This window comes from Phalangium opilio, unplaced genomic scaffold (genome assembly GCF_054372755.1).
Source record: "Phalangium opilio isolate 3A_F unplaced genomic scaffold, DU_Popi_V2 ptg000009l_1, whole genome shotgun sequence".
NCBI classification, from domain to species: Eukaryota; Metazoa; Arthropoda; class Arachnida; order Opiliones; family Phalangiidae; genus Phalangium; species Phalangium opilio.
This window is the reverse complement of record NW_028324146.1, coordinates 2,974,485-3,000,022: the sequence shown is the minus strand read 5'-3', so window position 1 is coordinate 3,000,022 and position 25,538 is coordinate 2,974,485. Positions and strand designations below refer to the sequence as shown.

General features: G+C 36.6%; 1 protein-coding gene across 2 annotated transcripts in view; it reads left to right on the top strand.

The window, feature by feature from the left end:
* Cdk4 (Cyclin-dependent kinase 4) overlaps window positions 1-25,381 on the top strand; it is a 59,804-nt gene extending 34,423 nt beyond the window's left edge. For both annotated transcript variants that reach the window (XM_089846818.1, XM_089846826.1), the window contains exons 3-8: window positions 22,451-22,592; window positions 22,682-22,849; window positions 23,081-23,190; window positions 23,367-23,417; window positions 23,482-23,617; window positions 24,262-25,381. In XM_089846818.1, coding sequence (XP_089702944.1) covers window positions 22,451-22,592; window positions 22,682-22,849; window positions 23,081-23,190; window positions 23,367-23,417; window positions 23,482-23,617; window positions 24,262-24,486 — 832 coding nt within the window. In that variant the 3' untranslated portion in view covers window positions 24,487-25,381. The remainder of the gene's footprint in view (window positions 1-22,450; window positions 22,593-22,681; window positions 22,850-23,080; window positions 23,191-23,366; window positions 23,418-23,481; window positions 23,618-24,261) is intronic.
* The last annotated feature ends 157 nt before the right edge of the window (window positions 25,382-25,538 follow it).

Here is a 25,538-nt window from a genome sequence, read left to right as displayed (position 1 = left end):
GTAGCTTTCCTAATAAAACCTAAAGGAAGCCAACTTAATAATTATTTAATTTGACATTTCGACCCATCTTGTCCACAGCTAGCAAGAACCATAAATTTAGAGAAGATAGGGTCACTGTCCCATGCCATCTTTCTGTCTCTTTGTCATAGGACGGGCCATGACCAGTGGTTGGCTTAAGCCTTAACCCAGCTGCATAAACTTAGAACAATATCCTTTTTGTACAAAAGAAAATACTTGTATTATTTTTTCTCCTCTCCTAGTCCCTAGGATGGAGTCCATAAAATTATCATAGAAATTTAAGTGATAAATTAAACAAAGGCAATAGAAATAGAGTGGTACTGATAGGGGAGGAGTTACCAGGACGTGACGTCAATATTGGTAGTATAAATTGTATGGCCTAAGCTGATGACTTCCAATATGGTTGCCAAAACCGAGGTAAGAGATAGGAGGGTGTGAAATTGTCGTCACGAGAAAGTTCGTAGTAGCAGACCATAACAGTTCTTAGAGATTTAGTAATTTATTAAAGATAGATCTACTTCTTATGTTTAATGGCTGATGCCAGGGAAACCAGAAAAACTCAAGTGAATTTATAGACAAGTTGGGAAAAGGTCAGAATTTAATAGGTGAATATTTCGGAAAATTGTAACGTTTGAATTTTATTGTTTCAAACAATAAAACCACTATAAAAAGTGGTTAAAAATGTTAATATTGATAACCTTTGGCTAAAATAAGGTCAGGGAAAAACCACACATTGTCAGAAAAACCGAAAAAGTCAGGGAATTTGTCTGAACAATGCTCCTTTAAACTCAAATAGTTCGTAAAATTTGACTTACGTTTACTGAAAGGGTTCTTTGTTCACTCAGAAAGTCAAAGCCCTATTTATTTTCTTACATTTAAAATTAAACAACGTCATTATTACGTCACCGTATTGTATATGCTTAATGACAATTTAATCTGTGATTAATTAGGTCTACAACCAAATTTTATTCGCGCTTCATAATGTAGGAAAAGCTGAGGCGTATGATTAAGTGATGTTACGTCTCGTAAGAAAGAATGTAGTGTTGCTGAATTCTACAGACTGAACAAGACTCGAGTCTTGAAACAATGTAACAGTTTATAGGTGGAATCAAAAGTAATACAACAACCAGAAGTATATCACTCGCAAAAATATGTCAATGGTGGTGTGTTTCCTAGAAAAAACATTATTTCCGCCAAGTAACTTGACATTTGTCAACACGAGCTATCCTTGACGTGACCCTTTGGGTCCAGCAAGCCAATACGTTCATTAGATATGTTCCATAAGTTTGTGACTGGTTACTGAGAGCTTGTCATGAAGTGACGTAGGTGAAACGTCATATATTCTCGTAAAGCGACGCCTGCTGAGGCACTGTCAAAGGCAGTAGACTAAACAGGACGATGGACTTCAAAACCGAGTGTAGTCGATTCTCGAACTAGCTCTCAGTAAGTATCTAGCATTACGAAGTATAGGAAGTGTCATACTTATGGAACATATCTTATAAACTTATGGTTTTAACATCAAGGAGTAATACCTAAAATCATAAGTTTATAAGATATGTTCCATAAGTATGTCACTACCTATACTTCGTAATGCTAGAGGGTTAATGAGAGCTAGTTCAAGAACGACGCGAGAATTGACTACACTCGGTTTTGCAGTCCATCCTCCTATTTAGTCTGTACTAAGCCTTTGACAGTGCCTCACCAGGCGTCGCTTTACGAGAATCTATGACGTTTCACCTACGTCACTTCATGACAAGCTCTCATTAACGAGTGACACACTTATGGAACATATCTTATAAACTTATGCTAAAATGGTGTAGGATCTTAGTACTCTATAGTTGAAAATGTTTTACGACATTAATTTACAAGTAATGGTTAGCGCGTTTTAGGGATGACCCCTTAAATTTAAATAACAAACTGTAGGACGATACCAATTGGGGAAAATGGGAAAATACCCATAACTTATTAGCGTAAAATGCCACTGAACATTTTTAATTCAAAATTGCCCATGTAACCTACTGTACTACCCCCCTTTTTGGGACACCCTGTATTACGGTGCCAAGTTCATGCAATACCCATTTCTACAACTTCGGAACAAACCTTAACATTTTAAGAAATTTAGTAATATCGCAATGGGAAGTGCATAACATACTTATTGAGGCTATGTTACTTATGATGGCATTAACAAGTAACAAAAGGGTGAAAGAAAAAAAAAACAAGCAAGGAAAATGTGAGAGCGTATATAAATTGTGTTGTTTTTAGTTTCAGCAAGAAGAAATATACCTATAGGCGGGGATAAATTTAATTTTAGATGTAGGAATGGAGAACGGAGTAATGTGGGCGCGCGTCAAAGTCCTGCACCCCCCTCCACGGGACGAAGGGGTATGAAAATGAAGCGGGTCATAGCGACAGAGGTAAAAAGGAATTACTTTTTTTTTCGCCGTCCCCGTCAGCAACGTCATCAAATCGTAGTTTAAGTGAGCCAATAAGGTAATTTAAACTTTTTGTTACGTGTTGGTGGTAGGGGCTCTATACTGGGCTATGAGTCGGACTGAAGTGAATACTAACCGTACTCCATTCCTACTTCTAAATTAAATCTATCCCTGCTATGGGTATATTCTAATTTTCGGAAAACGAGGGAAAATTGCAATTAGTTCTGGGAAAACTCATCATTTCCATCGAAATTTATTACTTTCTTTAGGGTCTAATTACGCGTCAAATATGCTATTAAACGGCTTACGTAATACACGATTAATGCTAAATAAATTCTAATATATTCAAAGTGATTTCTTTCATTTTCAAATGCCGAACTTTTCGCTTGAACAGAAAATATTCGGACCAAATCGTATCGTAAACAAAACGTATTAATTACATTAATTAAGTCTCTCTTTCCGTATGAGATAACTTTCTTCAAAGGCATAGTTTTGATAATTTGTAGAAATTCACAAGCGCTAGTACAATAATTAAATTAGTAGTCGGAATAACATTAATTGAAGAAACCAAATGAACCAAAGTCACTGGTCTCCAAACTTATTTAATTTACCTAATAGACTAATAGACCTTTTCGATGTAAAAAAGGGGTAAGCAGCCCTCAGTATCGGGACATACAAGGGGGTTGATGCATTGCCGTCTCTGCGCACTTTCATGATAAAAAGCGAGATGGAAGGCAAAGTTTTGCCCCCGTGTCATTCCCTCTTAGTTACATCGAAATTTTCTATAGCGTCTGTACATTTCATACAATAATCCCTTCATAACACCAGTCTGCAACACGTAGACTAGTCACCGGTAAAGGTTAGCACCCTGTATACCAAATGTTTGCTTCTTACTTATTATGTCTTGATAATAACTTATATCCTTGTTATAAACAGAAGAAAATAATTTTATATGCACGAATGTATTATCATTAAAGGACTACTAGGTACAAGCCAATTCACAATGCTTAACCATACTATCAAAATCCAATTCGCAATTACCACCATAAAGTCTGACCATGATCTAACCCTATTACCACAAGAACGAACGGAAATCGTTACCTTACCATAATCCATTGCTTAACCTTTCCAACCACTCGTTCCAACCTCTGCGTGGTGGAAATACCGTATGAACCCTACAAACTATGAATTAAACTCTCTTGTAGCAAAATATTTTTTAAACTATGATATCACATTGAATTACTATTTAATCCGTAAATAAAGAAGCACTGATATTTTATTTTTGCAATGCGTTTTTGATCGAGATGGCCTATAGCGGTCGTTTTCTTAAATGACAAGTTTCATGGATAATTTAAGATGCAACGAAGCTTTGAAATTTTATAGATTACTTTCTTTTTTGGCCAAAAGTGCTTGGGAAAATTACAGGGCAAAACCATCATCATAATTTGAATAATTTATGTTATTTAATAAGCGAGTCATTGAAGCTTACTACGCTTCTTCATTCTCGAATTAATCCTTTTTATTGGAGTAACACTTGGCTTGTTTTCTGATTTATGACATTGTAGAACAGCAAAATAAGAGGCAATATACGTAATATGTGATTGAAAATTAAATTAGGATCTCGATGTTATTTTCAATTACGCATCAACTACGCTAGCAATTATAAAAATAATGGCTAAGAGTTTTAGGCTAATCTCAAGTCTAATTTAACGTCATGCTAATGCAAAAAAGATATATCTTAAACATTAAACATTAATTTCAACTTGATTCATATTAAACCAAGAAGTAAAAGAACGATTTAGGAAAGGTAATCACTTGAAGCAGACATTTTAATCCATAATTACCAAGTGGTCCATTTGAATTTCTAAGGAAGACACGAAGTGAGTTGGTGCATGTTCAAAAATAATACTTTATTTAGAGGCAAAAATGGTTCCGCGTGTCGTGTACAAATCTAAATTGTAACTCTCATTTCTTGTTATCAAAAATGTACAATATAGCAAAGTTTTTTAAGAAATTTTACCGCCGAGGTGCGCTTAGGGCGCCACTCCTTTAATTGGACATATTAGAAGTATTTTAGGACCTTCGCATTCTCGGGTTGGTAAAAAAAAACATAACTAATTACAAGTTGGGAAAACCAAAATATTACCTCTCCGTGTCAAGAGGTCTACTACTACAAACGTATTTACCTAGATATGGAATTATTTCACTTTTTTGAAGTAAAAATTTACGAAATATTGAAGCAGTATTCCAAACATAGCGAATGTACAGTAAAGCAGACGACATTTTACATCCAATAAGGATAAATCTTGGACACATGGAAATCAGTCAATGGGGAAAAGAACAGGAAATGAAGTCTACGCTTCAGCTGTTTACCCTATATTCTGAAAGCTACATTCACAACTGGTTTGCAGTGTAAACACTATCGTCTCGTCTCACCTCAACAATATTCTTAGTTTGCCAACATGAATGTTAACGTTAAATAACACCAAAGCTAAATTGTAGCTAGACGCACTAATAGTAAATGCGCACCATAAAGAGAATAATAAGTCTGTAGTTACTAGCCGTTTACCATTAGCCCTTTTACTAACCTTATTATTATTATTTAAGAGTGTATTTAACTTTCGGCTCACTCTGAACCGTTGATGTCTGTTCATTTCAGACACGAAAATCAAAGCCAAAAGTTTACTTCACCTCAGGCCTCAATTATATACTCTTTGTTTCACTCAGCCTATTGCGGATAATACTTGTTATACGCGCCTGAGTCTAGGTCTTAGTTTTCTTCATGAAATTACTAAACCAAGGATTATTCTATATACAGATGTAGTATAGCTTACGCAATATATAAACAGCCATTTCAAATAACAATATTAAAATAAATCTTTGGAATATCAAAATGAAACAGAGCTTTAAAGCTACAAAAGTACTAAATGCATCATAATTACGAAAAATACTTCCACATATTCACTTTATATTATGGAAAAAGGGAATATTAAGGTTCTGTATGATTTCTTAACACATCAACACAAGGCTAACTGCTAACGCGACGCACTAGTGTAACAATGGACGGACACACACAGACAAAAACATAGACTGCTTTTTAAATCTTTCCGTATTAATTTTGAGTTGAGAAACAAGATTATCTTTAATATTTAAATAAATATAATTATTTTTAATTATTTTAATCTTCAATTATTAACATTAATAATAGTTAAATCGTTTAAAATAAAGTTATACCTATTATCTTCCCAAACCTTTCTAATATTGACGTTTAAAGTGAAGTGTACCCCTCTTGCCCGCTTTCTTCAAATTTTGGGGTATATATACGATTCGTTTCCATTATAATAGTAAGGAAAAAGCGCAATTGCGAAAACCTTTGGTGGCCGATCCCACCTTAGGGAGGCTAGACGTTTCTCGTAACCCTAGCTGATCGCCGCGTATATCCTAAAACCAAACGATGATAATGGAGTAGAAGCCAATGATACAGATTGGTGTCTATGTGGAATAGACGGAAGACCAGTGGATGGTGGTGTTAGAAGCCAATGATACAGATTGGTGTCTATGTGGAATAGACGGAAGACCAGTGGATGGTGGTGTTAGAAGCCAATGATACAGATTGGTGTCTATGTGGAATAGACGGAAGACCAGTGGATGGTGGTGTTAGAAGCCAATGATACAGATTGGTGTCTATGTGGAATAGACGGAAGACCAGTGGATGGTGGTGTTAGAAGCCAGTGTAAGTGCGGACTGGTGTCAATGTGGGATTGACAAAGAATAGAAGATGGTGGTGGTGGAAGCCAGAAAAGTACCAGACTGGTGTTCATATGGGATGGACGAAGACCAAACATGGTGGTGTGAGAACTCAAGTATAGAGTAGCCAACGGAGAGAAATACAATTTTCCAAATTTCTGTGAACTGTCAATGCGGTCCGGAAATTGGGAACACGTTTGCTCCGATACGCAAACTGCGAACGCGGTCATGTGGGTGTAACAACGGACAGACAGACACACAGACAGACACACACACACACACAGACAGACACGGCCGTTACAGAACCTCTCCTGGACTACGTCACACGGAGAGGTAAAAAATAGCTGCGTGATAATGTTTTTTAGAAACAGACAATTTTTACATGTTTCAAATTCAACAATGGATGCTTAGCTAGTTGTTGTTCTTAAAGCTAAAATGTTTCGGGTAGATAATATGACGTTCTTTACACGCTTAATGTCAGGGGTGTGCCAACTGCGGGGGCGAAGGCCCCCGCTCAAATTTTGAACTCTATGGGACTTTAACATTAGGCAGCCATTTTGCCCCCGCTAAAGTATAAAATGTTGGCTCATGTTGGCACGTCCTTGCTTAAAGGGGCTAACCGGCGCTGTTGGGGTGAAGTCCGCCCTTAGTTCAGGGGAAAACACCCAGCTCCTTGGCCATAAGAAATGGCGCCACCATCGCGGTGGGCGGGTAAGAAATATGCTAACCAACAGTTTGACCCCCCTTCACCCAACAGCTCCGGCCAGCCCCTTTAATGTCAAGGAGTTCATGGACCCAACATTGAGAAGCTGAAACGAACCACTTTTACTGATATCAACCATGCATTTTGGCAAAATTTGTTAATGAATGGTGACTGTGCATGAAGAACAAACAAACAGACCACTTTCTCAAATATATATATGGTTATATCATAAGTTTATAAGTTATATTCCATAAGTATGACACTACCTACCTATACTTCGTAATTCAAGAGATTTCCTGAGAGCTAGTTCGAGAATTGACTACACTCGGTTTTGCAGTCCATCTTCCTATTTAGTCTGTACTAAACCTTTGACAGCGCCACAGCAGGCTTTGCATGACGAGAATCTATGACCTACGTCACTTCATGACAAGCTCCAGTTTGTAGCCAGTGACAAACATATGGAACATACTTATGAACTTATAGTACATTTTCCAATGCTTATTGAGAGTTAGTCAGGGAGTGAAGTAGGTGAAACGTCATAGAAACTCTACGCCTGTTGAGGTTTAAAGCGTAGAAGGGTATCATGTTTGCAGGCAGAAGTAATTAGGTGATGCACCCAAAAATTTGGGTCGTCATACTGGCTCTAAAAAGGGTGTGTAATGTTACACAATTCGCGCTAATAATGTAAGTAACATAAATATTCAGAATGTCCAATGTCAGTATCCTCTTAAGAATTTCAAAATCTGCGAAACTAGTTTTCGATATAAAAATAGAAGAGAAGAGAACATTGGTAATAAATTCACCCCTTACGTTATTTTTTAACGAAACAAAATTCCTTAAATAGTTAGTGATAAATTACGCGCAAAGAAAGAAATTCCATTACAATTCATGGAAGCGAAACGATCTGCCATCAAGGTAAACGCGATGCGGCTAATTAGAGAATTCCTAGATGACATCTTTGAGGAATTATGACATGGAGAAGATCTAGATTGAATTTCACACTGGTTTTCTTTTCCTCCCATCCTCGAAACTCATAAATGTGTCAAAAGTAATAAACACCGTGCTTAAACTTCTAACCACTGACGAGCTTGTTTTACCTGCTCTTCAAAGGGATACTCTCAAACACTTTACTACTACTAGTAGTTTTAGATGGCGGCAGTTTTAGGAAGGAAAATATGCCTAAAATTATGTGGAATACAAAAATTTCGACTTAAAAAGTTAAAATTACATTAGATATTTTGAAATTCAAACTAACCGCAAAATACCGACTAGCTTGTTTTGCTCGATGTGACATATCAGAAAGGAGACCTTGGTTCATTGGTTGTTTGGAATTGAGAGAAAGTAGGGAACTCAAGACGTGTATGGTAAAGTTTCTTCAAACTGGAACTCTCAGGACTCTGAGTTGAGCAAATCTGAGAGGGCTTTATGTAAAAAATCAATTATTCATGTTTATTATTCATTGTTTTCCGAAATCTTGGTTATTTAGGAGAGTAAGGAATGATTGCTATTTGTCCAAATTGTTACTGGTAAAGTCCAAAACAACGCTCTTTTTATGCCATTTGATCAAAGGCTTAGGTTCCTGAATAATAATGGTATAGGTCTTTTTAGCCCAATGGTCCTAATGTAAGCTTTATCGACTTATTTTTTCTAATTAAATATGGTAAAGCTAGCTCTTACTTTGACTGAAATGATTTTAGAGCCGAGTCTTAGCGTTAACAAAATTAACATGTTTTTGAAAAAAAAAAATTAAAAATTATATTTTGAATATACAAGATCACCAAGAAAGGTTCCTATTAAAAAATTTCTAATACTTATATTTAAAACTCTACCATAAGATCATAATGTAAGCTTCCGAAAATATGACTATTAGATTTATGCTAGAGGTAAATACATAAGTCTGCTTAAGCAGACTTTGAATAAGCCAACGCGTATCACGTTATAATCAGCGGAACATGAACTAATGCTTAATTCTCTATTCCGCCGCTTTGTATTCTTTTTGGAAATTGAACTTGACTTCTCTTTATTTTCATCTCCTTCAGATTAAATTCTCTTAGACCACATCATGTACGAGGACAGGGGATGGGGATGGGGCGACCGGACTAAAGGCGTCGGTGCGACTAATGAAGAACCGAGGAAATAACTAGTTAGACAATTTAAGATAAAAGCGGTTCTCGACCTATTGACAAAATGAACGGAACCACGCCTCCTAATTTAATTCGCGAAAGAAGCAATTTTCACCTATTTGTTATGGACGACACCATGAAGACGATCAATTGTCGCGCGAATTATTGCCGATAACTTAATTAGTGCTTATGATTACATTTGAGCCACTAAATACCTACACACCTGGCTTGCAGACCTTCTTGTATACCTTTCCCGCACGAAAATTACCCTTTTAAAAACCGAATGTGTCGGGTATACAGGAGATTTGGTTTTACCGAATCTGTCGGGTATACAGGAGATTTGGTTTTACCGAATCTGTCGGGTATACAGGAGATTTGGTTTTACCGAATCTGTCGGGTAGCAGGAGATTTGGTTTTACCGAATCTGTCGGGTAGCAGGAGATTTGGTTTTACCGAATCTGTCGGGTATACAGGAGATTTGGTTTTACCGAATCTGCCGGGTATACAGGAGATTTGGTTTTACCGAATCTGTCGGGTAGCAGGAGATTTGGTTTTACCGAATTTGTCGGGTATACAGGAGATTTGGTTTTACCGAATCTGTCGGGTAGCAGGAGATTTGGTTTTACCGAATCTGTCGGGTATACAGGAGATATGGTTTTACCGAATTTGTCGGGTATACAGGAGATTTGGTTTTACCGAATTTGTCGGGTATACAGGAGATTTAGTTTTACCGAATCTGTCGAGTAGCAGGAGATTTGGTTTTACTGAATCTGGGAATTCTATTTAGCGAATTAGAGTTCCTTTTACGAATGGGTTATGGAATGGAGGTTCCTACTATCAGGTCCCAAAGAATTAGAAGCCGGGTATTTCTTCTATTGAACGAGTCCGGTTGTCGGGTAATCTTTCTCTACCGAATGAATCGGGAAGCGGGTATTCTTTATACCGATTGAGTCGGGAGGCGGGTATTCTTTATGCCGAATGAGTCGGGAAGCGGGTATTTCTTATACCGATTGAGTCGGAAGCGGGTATTCTTTATACCGATTGAGTCGTGTTGCTGGGTATTCTTTATACCGAATGAGTCGGGAGCGGTTATTCTTTATACCGAATGAGTCGGGAAGCGGTTATTCTTTATACCGAATGAGTCGGGAAGCGGGTATTCTTTATACCGAATGAGTCGGGAAGTGGGTATTCTTTATACCGATTGAGTCGGGAAGCGGGTATTCTTTATACCGAATGAGTCGGGAAGTGGGTATTCTTTATACCGATTGAGTCGGGAAGCGGGTATTCTTTATACCGAATGAGTCGGGAAGCGGGTATTCTTTATACCGAATGAGTCGGGTACCGGGTATTCTTTCGACCGAATGAGCCTGGAGTCGGATATTCATTTTACCGAATGAGTCGGAGAATGTTGCAAGTCTTTTTCAGGATCGTCGCTTAATATACTTATTTAAAAATTTAAAAAAAAAATTCAAAATATTCCAAGAATGTTTTTGAGTTCGAAAGAGCTACTCTCCTTGGATTCGTCGATAGAAATATATTTATTAGGCGGCGGAGGCCGATAATTGCGTGCTATTCCTTCAAATTCAAAATTAAGCGGTCTTCACGCTTCGACGCTTTCTGGTGAACAAGCTCGAGGCTGCACTTGGATTCTGTCCAGCCTGACAAAAGGTCTCTTGTTAAGAGGCAGGTGTCGTCAGGGGCTGACGCTTGGACGCTTGACTAACCACGCGAGCTCTTGACACGCGTGTGCCGTATGGTCTTGGCGCATCGCCGCCACTTTCGGCTTGTTTCAAATTTTAACGGTAGTTAAATAATAAAGTCTATAAACGATCGGGGCTATTGTTTCTAGCATTATTGATTCATGGGGTAGAGCAGCTGCTTCGATATGGACAATAAATTGTTTGCCAATTGGTTGGTGTTTCCTTAAAGTGGTTAAAATAAAGGGAAGAACAGGTGTGCATGGTATTAAGTAAATGGCGTCTGTCTAGAAGGGATTTCAATGGTTATTTTAAACGAGACTTCATTCTTAGTTTTAGTTGTCCTTTAGGGAAATTAAGCTCCTTAGAATAATAATCTAGTAATTAAGGAAAATTTCAAGTAAATTAAAATCAGATGTAAAACTGTATTGTCAAAGATAAATTTAAAAAATTAGTTTAAAAATTTATAACTTAACTGACAAAGCGAAATAGAAGTTGTTCGTCGTACAATAATTAAATTTATCTAGTCTCCCACAATGAAGTGAGAGATATGTCATTAGTAAATCATGACAATGATTCTCATTTATAGATATTAACGTAACTTGCAGAAAAGAGACCCGACGTTGCCCGTCTATTTTTATAATAATTTATTAATTTGCCCGTCTAATAACCGTTTCAAAGAGCGGAAGTCGTTCCATAAAAACGATTTTTTACATTTCAGGCTGCCGTTTCTCTATATCTTTAACATCGGACATACATTCGTATAAGGAAAATATTTAATACACTTCTGATTGTATTTGAGTCTTGGAAAAACTTTTGAAGGTAACGCCACACATTTGATATTTGGCCAACAGCGAATCATGTGTGGCGTGCTTGAGATTTCTGATGGGCTAATCACTCTCACCGATTACGGGTTACGCGTAATCCTTTTAGTACTTTCAAGGACACGGCTTTTAAAGATTACTTGTTATCCCTTTAGTACAGTCAAAGTTATAGATTGCTTTCATTTGGGTAATTAGCTTAGCACACCATTTTTAACCTCAGTTCTGGCGGCCATACTGGTTGGGGGTTTCAGCTTTCTCAATGCATTCGACCCACCAGTATGGCAGTGTGATAGACCTTTTTCATAGGTCAGGGGTAAAATAGAGTCTGGCGTTTGACGACCTTGTTATTGTATCCAGTATTTAGATACAAAGACGTTAGACATGACTTCAAACAAATGGACTTTGAAGGACTGGAAACTTTAAAACTATTATCCAATGTCTTTGGATCCACATACCGGATGTTCCGTCTTAACCCCCTATATCAAGAAGACGATACGGCAGGGGTCTATTATTTCACGAAATTTAGCTCCTCCTTCAACGGGAATCTCTCTTTAACCGTGTACCCCAATAGCACTGAGTGACTGGCCCCTCGAAGATCTCTAATCTTGAGAAGAAGGAATTTGCGTGTTTTTATGTAAGGTGACGGCACCGGTCACTCCTATAACACTGGCACGCAGCCGGATATCTCGGCCAATCACCCCTTCTTCGTTGCCAGAGAAAAGTAGTTCCATCGTTGATAACGAGCGCTTTTCGAAATCGGAATGCGCCTCTACCTTAACACAAATAAGTTGCTTTCTTTATCGGAAATTTCAATCCACTATCGGAATTATGTATATATCATTTGTAACGTAATAATGATAAGTATGATAGCTCCCATTGCCTTAAAGCTATATTTCATAAAAATAAGGTTTGTTTCCTACCGTGCCAAATTAGGGATTTTGTATGGAATTTGACTAGGGGTCGGACGTTTTGGAAAAAGTGTACGGGATTTCGAAATCCAATTTGATTTAATCGGATTTCATTTGATTTAATCGGATTTCGTTTGATTTCATCGGATTTTGTTTGATTTCAGAATTCGATAAAATCAAATGGATTTCATCGAATTTTGAGATTTTTCTCCTGATTTCGACGGATTTTGCGATATTTCCCTTGATTTCGTTGGATTTTGAGGCTTTTTGCGTGATTTCCTCGGATTTTGAGATTTCCCCCGTGATTTCGTCGGATTTTGTGATTTATTATGATTTTGGATTTGACGATTTCTTTACTGATTTTGTTTCTGATTTCGTGATTTCTTTGTTGATTTTTTGAATTTTTTACTGATTTTATGATTTCTTTACTAATTCTGTGATTTCGTTGGATTTTAAGGCTTTTTGCGTGATTTCCTCGGATTTTGAGATTTCCCCCGTGATTTCGTCGGATTTTGTGATTTATTATGATTTTGGATTTGACGATTTCTTTACTGATTTTGTTTCTGATTTCGTGATTTCTTTGTTGATTTTTTGAATTTTTTACTGATTTTATGATTTCTTTACTAATTCTGTGATTTCGTTCATGATTTCGGATTTTTTATGGGATTTCGAAATCAGCATTGATTTCGGATTTCTTTAGTTGGATTTCGCGGGTAGCGTACGGGATTTCATGAATGACCGACCCCTCGGAATTAACAGAGTTCAGTCAGCTCTTAACTGAAAGCGTAATCAGCTTTTGACATTACACCGGAATGTTTATATCTCTTGGCTCTGCCTTATAATGGATCACTTCTACCTTGAGCTTAAAAGTTATGTTCCAATATTATAACACTACCTATATGCTTCGAAATGCTAGAGACTTACTGAGATCTAGTTCGAGAACGACGCGAGAATTGACTACACTCCGTTTTTGCAGTCCATCTTCCTATTTAGTCTGTAGGTCTGTACTAAGCCTTTGACAGCGAATCACCAGGCGTCGCTTTACGAGAATCTATCTCTCAGTAACCAGTGACCAACTTATGTAAGATGTCTTATGACCTACCAATGCTTAGTTAGTTGACGGAAATCGTGTTTTAGTCGTAAGCACTTACAATTAGGTATTCTACGAGTGTCATACTTATTTTTGTTAAGTTACTTCCCGTGTATTTGGAACTGAAACGAAAGACCTTTATAGCTGTCACGAATCTCAGCCTAATCAGAGAAGATGAAATTTTTAAGCATAACTTCTTACGATAATTGCGTATTATAATATTTGGAAACATGAAATCTGGTGCATAATATTTGTCAGACCTTTCAACTCCTTCCGAAGGTTTTTTTTATGAAGAATATCCCTTCAAATCTTAATCTCCAATGCTTTGGTAGATTTTATTTTAAACACAAACCATTCAGAAACAGCAATTAAATTACATTGTCTATCTGTTTTTTTACATAAATTTAAAGAGTCATGCGTAAAACACTAACTAGGAAAGAAAACCGCGGCCCTTAGGGCAAAATGTCAGAATCGTCTATCGACAATAGATACCAATCTGTAATTGTTGGCTACTTACAAAACCACCTTCAACAGGTCTTCCGTCTATTCCACACTGACACCAATCAGTCACATTGGCTTCTACTCCATTATCATAGTTAGGGTTAAGTTGTACGCGGCGGTTGGCTAGGGTTACGAGAAACGTCTAACTTCCAAATGGCAAGGCTTCCACCAAAGGTTCACGCGAATGAACTATTTCATAACACTTATTGGGATTCGGCCGTCTTTACAAAAAATAGCATACGGTAGGCCGCAAACGTCAATAGTAGTTATATTTCAAATGGTGTTAGGAATAGCGTTACTTAAAACTATTTAACTAAAATTAAGGTACTTAACTTACGATAAAAATAATTAATACAATTTTATTTAATTGTTTTAAGAAAAACGTCTGTAAGCCAAAACCTCTCCAGTCAAAGTTTATATAGGACGAGTAATGAAAATTGCGTATGAAGTCGATACACAATACAAATTTCATAGTTAATATAGAGCAAGGAATTAAGACGTTGCCCCATTGTATTACAAATCATGGAATGATGGAAACTCTTTCGAAGATTAATGAGTTATTCCCACAATTGGGTTGCCAAAGTTATAGGTATGATCAGGCAATAGCCTTCCATTCTTTGGCCCATGCTCAGCTTTTGTCCCGATAAATGTATGGACATAATGGATAACTAAGACCATTGTTGAGGTAAAAGGAGAGGACAGTATTTACAAGCCAATAGAGTTCTTAATAAAGCCTTTATTATTTTAATTATAACACATTCAGTTGCTTATCAATAAATAGCAATATTTGTATATTCAGGAAATTAAGTTGGTAGATTTTCCTGGTCTCGACACGGAGAGGTAACATTTTAGTTTCCCAACTTGCTTTTTTTGAAGCATAGCTTTACGCGGCCAACGCCGGGAACCTTCCCTATTAGTTAAAAATACTTCCTGAAGTAGCATTAACAAAACACTTGCCACAATTACTTCCGAGGTTTTCTTCTTTAAACACCCGGCCTTCTCAATATTGTTTGAAACTTCGGAAATATTTACGATGCATTAACAAAACGCCGGCAACTATTATTTACAAAAATTATAAAAGCTTATTTTTCTTTTGATATGCCACACCTGCATGCTATTTTGTAAAGATAATATTTAAAATTAATTTAAGTTAGTGGAACATAATAAAAATAAGTTTGTCAATTCCCATTGCAGTTATGCTAAATTTGCTGTGATTAGGTTAGTTTCCACGTTATGTAATTTTCTGTGTACCAGAAACTCTAAAAAAAAAAACATTTGCAGACTATACCAATTTGGTCTGCCTCGCCAGGTAGGATTTTGACCGTTCAACTTATTATTTGCCAAATTCGGCAAATAATAAATTGAACAGTCAAAATCCTGTTTCACTAGTAAACATAATCGTATTTTACTTGAGTTTCTTACTTACTGTTGTTAAGTTATATATGTTTATATGTTTTAACCCTAATTAACCTTCGACACTAACGAAGGTCATTAATAGTTTCATTAAATTATACTACACATCCATTGAACCGTAAGCACATCATAGAGGAGATATTATCTTAAAGAACGGAGGTATTTAAATTCGTTTGCATAAATATTGTTGGGTAAATGAGTAGTAATACTAAACATTTGACGTTAATTAACGGGAATAACCGTTCCGTGAGAACGTTAAACAACTGAAAAGAATCGAAAGAGCGTTCGTTGCTTGTGATGAATTTTTAGTTTTCCGCTTGACGGCTTTTCCTCAACAATGGACGGAAGTGAGATCGAAAAAAGGAAATACAATTTTTCTCATCTATAAGCCCAACGGGCATAATACTATTCTCGAATGAGGGCCACCTACCTAGGTACCATATTTATTTCTCTTCCGAAGTGCCGGTGTACAAAAATCATGTTTTTTCCACGCATGCACCGTTCTCGTAACAAGTTAAAATTGACTATTACGTATTTTTATTAGCTACGTGTTAAACTTAACGGAGATTTTGATGAAATTTTGGATTAAATATAAATAGAAAATTGATGCCACTCCGACCTGACGCCCGCAATCCCTATCCTCTCGCGCTAACACAAAGAAAGAAACAATTTCAACTATTTATAGAGGGTAGAATAGAATAGAAGTGATCCCGTGGACTACTTATTTAATTGTTCTACTAGGCCTAGCACGTGTAACCAAGAACGGATTCATGCTGATAAGAACATAGGGCAATAGCTTTATCCTCTGGTACCATCCTCGCATACTTGGTTGAGAAGATTCGTCTGCTAATATTTATGGCACGTGTCTAAAAGCGTACATTTCTCTAATCTATATAGTTCCTGCAGACCGTCATAGATGGCGGAATGAAGTGACGCGAACCTACACCAAGTATGCTAGGACCATGGAAGAAGAAGGGTATGGAATGGTGAGGTGAATAGGCAGACCATGGACGAACGAATACTGAAGGACCGATGGCAGCCCATAGAGCCCCATACTAAGCGAGTAAACAACCAATGTTAAGCTTACTTCCCCATTTTCAGCACCAAAACGGAGGGGGGTTATGAAAAATACCGAGTCAAGTCCCGGAAAAAGCTAGCGCCATCTAGACAAACTAAGACGTTTGCTGCTTCCCTCTTTAGAACGTTGATTCCCCCATAAGCCCCCCACTATCCTGTTTGCTACTATCTGCCGCTAGAAGGAGAATTAACAAGTATTTTTTAACTTTCTCCCTCTGCCATCCGTCCTTCAGTATTGGTTCGTCCATGGGCAGACGGCTACGCGAAATGTAGGGTCACGTGAGAAAACTCTCCTCTCCTCTCGGCACTAGCTGTAACGCGATTACTGCTCTGCGCAATATTGGCGCGCAAGCAGAGAGAGGGATACACTGTTTAGATCCGCTCTCTACCGCCTCTGCTACAGCGCGCCTGCGCGGAAGCTTTCAACGTTGGTGATAAACTCGGGAAGGAGGGAATGAAAAGGGGGAAGTTACGATTTTTCAACGCGCTCTCTTTAACACTATAGGACCCTTCCATACCCTTCTTCTTCCATGCTAGGACGGGGACAGAATATCTCGTGTCCTATGTTCTTATGAGCATGAATCCGTTCTTTGTGTAACACATAGCTGCATAGTATGAACGCTTTATAGAAAAGAATCTACACAATACTCCCCAGAAATTTCCTCCCCATCCAACTCCTGCTCTCAAGAAACTTGTCCAGAATAGTCGTGGATAAAATAGAGTCTGGTGTTTGAACACTGTATTGTCTTAATTAGGAAAATACGGCATGTGGATTCAATGATGTTAGAGAATTTATCTTAATAGGGAAATACATTTCCTCTTGATTCCATCGACATCTACACGCGTAGATATAACATTCCGTAATCGTAACGTTTCTTGTTTTTAATACACGAAGCGGTGGCGGAGAATAAAACTTGTTGCGTCATTTACGCCCTAGACTTGGAGTATCAGCCCACGGTCTTTCCCATACTTTTTTGCTTACGTAGTTACGTACGCTGTCTGGACAGCTTGAAAGTTGGAACTTTGGTAGACTTTGGCACGGTAGTGATACTCTTAGGACAAGGCGTTTCGCGGTGAGTTCGTGGAACCCGCTGAACTCGAAAATTTAAGAGACTGAAATTTTTGGAGAATGGCTCAATCTACAATACGATTTGTGTAAGGAGCTTCGTTAGATCATCGCCCGAGGAGGAAAAGAATTAAAATGCCTTTGTGCCATTTTTTCTCTGCCGACGCGAAATGAGTGTGTTGCCACGCTAGCTTCTCAAGAATGTGGATTATGTAGGGAGGGTTGGATGATGAGGAAATACCAACGAATGCCGGTTTCGCCTTCGTTTTAATCGCGGTACCGAAAGGGGTTTTCGTTATTCGCTGCCGCTTCTCACGCCAGAGCGCTTTTTCCGCTCGATAGCCTCGAGCTGATTAGGATCTCGGCCTTGCCTTTCTTTTACCCCGTCCTCTTTTCTCTCGCCTTTGCTTTCTTCGTCCGATGCAGGACCCTAATTACTTTTCATTCTCACACGCTGATTCTTGTTCCTTAGTTGTCGTTTTGTTTGTTGACACGTGCGCATTTTTGTTACTTGTTGTCACGTGGAGACTCTTGTTGCTTGGTCCTACTTGTATTGTTGTCACGTGGAGACTCTTGTTGCTTGGTCCTACTTGTATTGTTGTCACGTGGGGAATCTTGCTGCTTGTTCTTATTTTGGTTGTCATATGGGGACTCATGTTCCTTGAATGTCGTTTGTTGGACAACATTTGGTGAGCCGGTCGGTTAAATTGGGTTTTATTGAAATGGATCCGAACACTTTTACATCAGGTCAGGAAAAACCTGGACAAGTCAGATTTTTTAAAAATAGACCAAAAATATCACGGAAAAGTCAGGGAGTTTGATTTTAGTGTGGGAAAAATACATTTCTTAAAACAATATACTAACAAATATACTGTTAACATATTTGAGCTTTCATTTTGAAACTACAATTAGCGAATTTTGTGTATTAGAGTTATAACGGTCAGGGAGTAATTTTGATGAAATTTTGGATTGAATATAAATAGTATCATAAGTAAATATCCATAAGTATGACACTTCGTAATGCTTGAGACTTACAGCTCGTGCTAGTTCAATAACGACGCGAGAATTGACTACACTCGGTTAATTTTGCAGTCCATCTTCCTATTTAGCGCCTCCCCAGGCGTCACTTTTATCTGTTATGTTTTACCCACGTCACTTCATGACAAGCTCTCAGTAACCAGTGACAAGCTTATGGAACATATCTTATGAATTTATGATAGTAGCTTTTAATTTCGACTAAGACCTTTAAATACCAGAGATTGTTTAAATAAAGCCTAAATGAATTTGAGTCAAAATACTTGACTCATTGATAATAAATGATTTGTGTGAATCTGAATCATGTTAAAACCTTGAATGAAAACAAGCGACGTTCATCATTGATGACGAAGGCTATAATAAATTTAATATTAGTTCGTCATCAAATGGGAATCTCTTCCGGTTTGGAGTTTATATTTATGAATCACATAAAGACGTTTTAAAAGATAATAATGACCTTTTCGTGATTCCGCCAACTATAATTTTTTGCTTCTCAAGTTTATCTCTTAATATTTCGAAGATTGGCGCGCCATCTAGTTCAGTATTTGCAAACTGCGTAGTAAATTCTGCCTTCAGCGAGATTACAAGGTTTTCCACCGGTTGCAGGAAGTGGGGGCGTGTAAAGTTGAACACGCCGCGCCCTTAAAAGTCATACTCATTTTATCATATCAGAAGTTTGTTACGTGAAGTCAAGGATTTTGATATTATAGTGACGCGTATTCTTTTCCGAGTTTTATTCTTGCCGAAAGGATTCTCAGAACCTACTAATAATCCAATTATTTGAAGGATTATAGACACATTTGTTTATAAAAAGTTAAGGATTATAAACACATTTGTTTATAAAAATGCAAGGATTATTATATTATGAATAATTGATTAAATTTTCGCAAATTATGGATAATTTCTGAACTATTCGCAAAATTATGAACAATTGATGAACTATTCGCAAAATTATGGATAATTTTATGAACAATTTTTCAAATTATGGATAATTTTATGAACAATTTTTCAAATTATGGATAATTTTATGAACAATTTTTCAAATTATGGATAATTTTATGAACAATTTTTCAAATTATGGATAATTTTATGAACAATTCTTCAAATTATGGATAATTTTATGAACAATTTTTCAAATTATGGATAATTTTATGAACAATTTTTCAAATTATGGATAATTTTATGAACAATTCTTCAAATTATGGTTGGTGGTGTAGATAATCGATGAACTATTCACAAATTTGTGGATAAAAATGTATTTCGAAAACCAGCCGTCTAACACCTTCTAAGATATGAACTTCCATTCATTTCAGTATTAAAATAGTTCGTATTCTTCCTGTCTGTACAAAATTTACTTAAACTCCCCTTAGCTTTTAAAGGTAACACTTCATACACTGTTTGATTAAACGTGGGTAATAACGAAAGGGAGTCAATGTCGGATCGCATGCCTCTGAAATTACCGTACGGTTACGTCATGATATCCGCTCTTTGGATAATTTTCGCAGTAGTTAAAGGAAAGTTCCAAGCTAGATTTTCTCTCTTTAATTCGAAAGAGCGCGTAAAATAACTAGCTTCAAAGGAACCAGTCGTTGCTAGTCAGGTCATTTCCGCTATTTTTCGGGCCGCCATTTTAAAAGATGGTGGAAGGCATGTTCAACCCCTAAAATTTACCATAGATTATCTTAAATATGTTTATGGGTAATTATTTGTTTGTTCATTTTACACAGTCAAAATTCGTTACCAAACTGCGAGGTTGATATCAGCAACACTAGGTTAAGGTTTTAGAAGTGGTTTGCTTAAGTTCCTCAAGGTTGGGTCCGATAACCCCTAGCCATTAAGTTCGTAAGAAGGTCATATTCTAGGCAAGAATTATTTAAGCTTTATGACTAACCCCTAATTAAGAATCGTTTTATTGAAATTTAAAGTTGGAAAAGGAACGTTAGTTTCTAAAAACATCATGCTTTGTACGGGTGGGTCAAAAGACTATAGAAAGAAAACCCCTCCCGTTTTTTCACCCCTTAAAACACCGGGCAACGCCAGGCAGTTTAGCTTCGTGAAAAAGGTTGAAACCCTGGGATGTTATTCAACAAATATTTTTTTAACATTTTTGACCGCCATTTTCTAAAAATCGTTTTATTACCTACCTACTACTTAAAGAAAATGTCGGCTAGTATGGTCAAAGGCAGGAGCCAATTAGAGCTCGTCCATAACGGCGGAGCTAAAACTAGCCTTAGCAAAGCTTCCAGGGTCAGTCAACTCCACCCCTCGATTATGGGAGCATCTAGTGGCATTTATTTAAACTAAATCACAGAGGAGACTTGCTTTAAGAGTTATATGTCCCTGCGACATTTCAGCCTTATAGGTAAAGCGGTTCGGGCTGGGCTTTAATTATCAGTTAGGGCTTTTACTTATACAAATATAGATGATATTCAATTAAAGAAATTGGAAGCAATTTAAGTTTTCTAACAGAACCTATCGGGTTAGGCATCTTTGCGAATATGACGAAAGAGGGCTAATGAATCCTATTGGACGAATTCGTCAGGTGGTACTAGTCGTCCAATATAATTTTGTAACCCTTTGTCGTCATCTTTACATAAAGGCTTACTGCAAAGGGTCCAGTAAGAAAACTTGCTTGTATCTTCTTTAGTATTATAAATTAAAACAATTTTATTTTATATGCTCTTTTGAGTAAAAATAAAAAAATAATTCTAGGGTGAAATTTTCCTTTAATTTTGTACGAAAAAAGGCCAAGGGCTTGGTTGCCTATTTTCTTTCAATTAGCAAAGCCACCCACGGGCGATTTTTCTATGTTTTTTTTTCTATCAGCGTGAATTCATTCATATGTAAATAAGTATCGTAGTAACAAAAAGTATGAGACGTATCTCAAACACGTTAATGAAGGTGTGTTTCCAAATTATATATAATTTCCGACGACGAAGTTCTATTTTGAGTTTTTGTCAAAACTGCCTTTTACAAAATCTATCAAAGTTTAAGTAGATCGGTTTCGTCGTGAAATTTGAAAACTGTGTTTCAAGATTTTTATCTCAACTTTCAACGGGTTGAGTCAAAAAACACTAAATAGGTTTCATCATGGTTTCGTGAAAATTGACGTAATATATTACCATAAAAAGTGTATGCCTTTGTTGTAGTTGTAAGCCATTATTAACGTACTAATAATATCACATGCTCAGGAGTCTAGTCTATAGTGAAGAAATATTTTGTCACATGGGGCAAGCCAAATATGTAAATTGTTCAAAATATAGTTTTCTTAAATCCCAAAAAAATTCACATCGGAAAACGTGTCGTATATTTAAAGCAGGGCCCCCAGTGGTCCCATAAAATCCTATAATTTTTGCAAAAAGTCCTATAAAGTCCTATATTTTGAAGTATTTCATCGATTTGCCAGATTGGAGGTTAAATTGGGGTAGTTACTATTTAGGTTACCATTGTTACATTATTTTCTATACTCAAGTTGAAATAAAAGTTTTGTTTCGCTTCATGGTTCTTTAAAAAACGAAATTAATATTTTAGTGTCCTATAATTCCGGAAAACCGTCCTATAAAATCCTATATTTTTATGAAAAAATACCTATAATTCCCATAAATATTTTCAAAATTCGGCTGGGGGCCCTGTTAAAGTCGAGCTGGGAAACATTGCCTTATAATATAAGTGTCCGGAACTTAGCAATGGGAAGTGTTATACTTACGGCCATTATGTTATTAACAAGAATTTGAGGTTATTGTAAATACGAATTATGTGTTTGATATATATGTTTTTGGAAAGTGAAAATAAACTGATATTTTTTATTTTCCACAGGTTATTAGACGTTTGTCATGGTCGAAGACTGGAACAGGAGCAACAATTAGTTCTATATTTAGTTTTCGAGCACGTTGAACAAGATCTAGCAACATATTTAGAGAAATGTCCTTCTCCTGGTTTGGGTCCCGATAAAATTAAGGTTAATTGAAATTTCAATAACATTCCATCAAACATTATACTCGTGTACAAGTAATTAACTTACTTTTTTCTTGATCAAATATTTTATAGGACATGACTTATCATATTTTAAACGGAGTGGATTTTCTTCATTCACATCGAATTATTCACAGAGATTTAAAGCCTCAGAACATATTAGTAACCATTTCTGGTCAAGTTAAACTGGCAGATTTTGGACTTTCTAGGATGTATGACTCCGAAATAGCATTAACGTCTGTGGTGAGTTTTGAAAATTTCGACTATATACTGTTTCAAAGAAATTACCTCACATTTAGGTCACGTGATAACCTGTTCTTCAAATCATGTAGCTAAGAATATTGTAAGCTTGTTCATTTAATGTTAGGAATATTTGGTTAAAATTAGGGATGAAACAGTTAAAGTTCAAATTGATAAAGAAACGTGGGAATATTTAGTAATGGAAATAATTTACGTTGTAATCATTTGTTTCAGGTAGTGACGTTATGGTACAGATCACCAGAGGTTCTTTTACAAACTCAATACGCCACTGCAGTTGATTTATGGAGTTGCGGGTGCATATTTGCAGAGTTGTTCCTCAGAAGGTAATTAGAATTTCAAAGTGAGCAGTAACCATATGTAACATAACAACCGTAAGAGTGCCACTACCCATTACGATAACCGTATTAGTCCTTAATGACCTATTGGTTGACAAATAACAATTTGGGTTAACGGAAATAGTGTGTCATACGCTTAATACGAAATTGCAACTTTCTTTCAGGGCTTTATTTAGGGGTAAATCTGAAAGTGATCAACTTGGCAAAATATTCGAGTAAGTTTCTGGCACTCAAATTGTTGATTAAAACATTGTATTTTTCAACTTGGTTACTCCTTAGAATTTTAGGAACACCTTCTGAAGAAGAATGGCCTGAAGAGGTTCCCCTTTCTTGGGGCTCCTTTGGACCTACTAGAGGCGTTCCGTTAGATACTGTAATTCCAGAAATATGTTCCGAAGGCATGGACCTTTTAGCGGTAAGAAAACCTGATCGTTTTCATGTTTCTTCTATAAGCTACAGATGGGAGGATCTCTGTAGTTTTGTTTAAGGGCACTTAGCAAGCCAAGAACCACCACCATTATGGTCTCATAACTTCCCTTTACTTCATCTCAAATCGATTACTTTTCGCCACTGACTCTTCAACAGAGCAAAATTTCAAAACACGACTGTTTAATTGAATAATAGCAGAAGTAATAATAGTTCTACCTAAAAGGAGTGCCGCACTATAAAAGTAATTGCAAGAAGAGTCTTACACTTGCTTCTGCAAACAAGGATAAAATATTTATTGCACCCAGCGGGAGCGTATGGATACTACCGTGATTCCACGAGCAAACCAAATACCATCACAAATATTCATGATAATGGTAACTGCTGATACCAATGTCGAACAATTAAGTTTGTAACGTTATATGTTACAAACACGTGCTTAGTTAGTCTGGTGACCAATGAGTAATGAGTCACTGGCTTGGGTTCATTTGGGTTCTTCAACAAAACGTATCGCTAGTTCGCGAGTACTAGCCCCCAATCAGACTAGAGTCGAATTTTCTTTACTACGATAGCCATTTCGAAATTTTCAATAAGAAACATGATTTTCTAACACTATGATTGTTTTATTTTCAGAAAATGTTGACGTTTAACCCACAGAAGAGAATCACGGCGAGAGAAAGCTTAGCTCACGAATATTTTAAAGAATTGGAAATCCATCCTCCGACTAAAGTGTTAGATAGGACTTCAAATGAAACGAGTGGACCTCAAATGGGAGCTGGCTCCCAAGCGGGACACAGTGGTGGCGCCATGGCTGGCTTTGGCGCTTCCGCTTCTACTACGCATTTAATAAGGAGCTAGGACTAGTTTCTTAAATATTTTGAACAATGGAATCGTGGAAGAAAACATTCAATCGAATTTTACGGATAAAGTGTGATATTATGTAATTGTTCTAGGCTATGTTAAAAAATAATTCATTCAATGAACTAAAGACATCCATTAGGCAAAAAACTAAATTTTTACCCAACGTTGAACCATCCAATTAACAGGTCCAAAATTAATTAATAGTTGTCAATTCCCAATGAAGTTTTACTGTAAAACTTGAACTGGAAATTTCGGAAATATTGAATAATACTTCCTGAAGCTGAAATCAAAACGTGACTATCGTCTTTCAACACCCGGTTTACGTTTAAGAAAAACGATTACTGTAACTTAACCTTACTATCTCTAAAATCTCGAGTAACCTTTTTATAAACGTATTCCTAAGTATTAATGATAATTATATCAATTATTATTTGAGCCAAGTAGCGTTATTTTTAATTTAGGTAAAAAAAGGTCCAGAAACTAATTGGCGAGAGTCATTTTTTGATTTCAGCCTAAGGAGCTATGACCGTAGCGTATAATGCAGTTAAATTGGAAGTTAATTTAATCTCTTAATTTAAAAAATTGTCAATGGTTGAGAACTTAAGGCAAAAAAGTGCCCATTTTAAATTATTTGAACCCCGGTTTTCTGTTTTTTATTTATACTTCGCGAAGTGCCTTTTACGAGAATCATGTAATGGCTGTTCGTCTTTTTTTTACCTAATTGTTTTTCTTAATCATGTAATGCCACAATTAATGCAAATCAATTAATTTACCGACTGCCAAAATATTATTTGTATGTATGTATGTATATCCACCATTATTTCATCTGTAGCGATGAATAAATGACAAATTAATTGGGTTTCTATTAAATTTAAATTGTCCACGCTAACAAGAGTTTTGTATTTAAATTTCAAGTCAGGTTTAAGCGTTGAAGGCCGATAAAAGTCAACGCGAATTACGAGTGTGTATGACCGATAAGGATAATTAGTATTAATTACCTTAATTCCAGTGAAATCGTTTTAAGAATCGTTATTCCTAAAATAATTTTA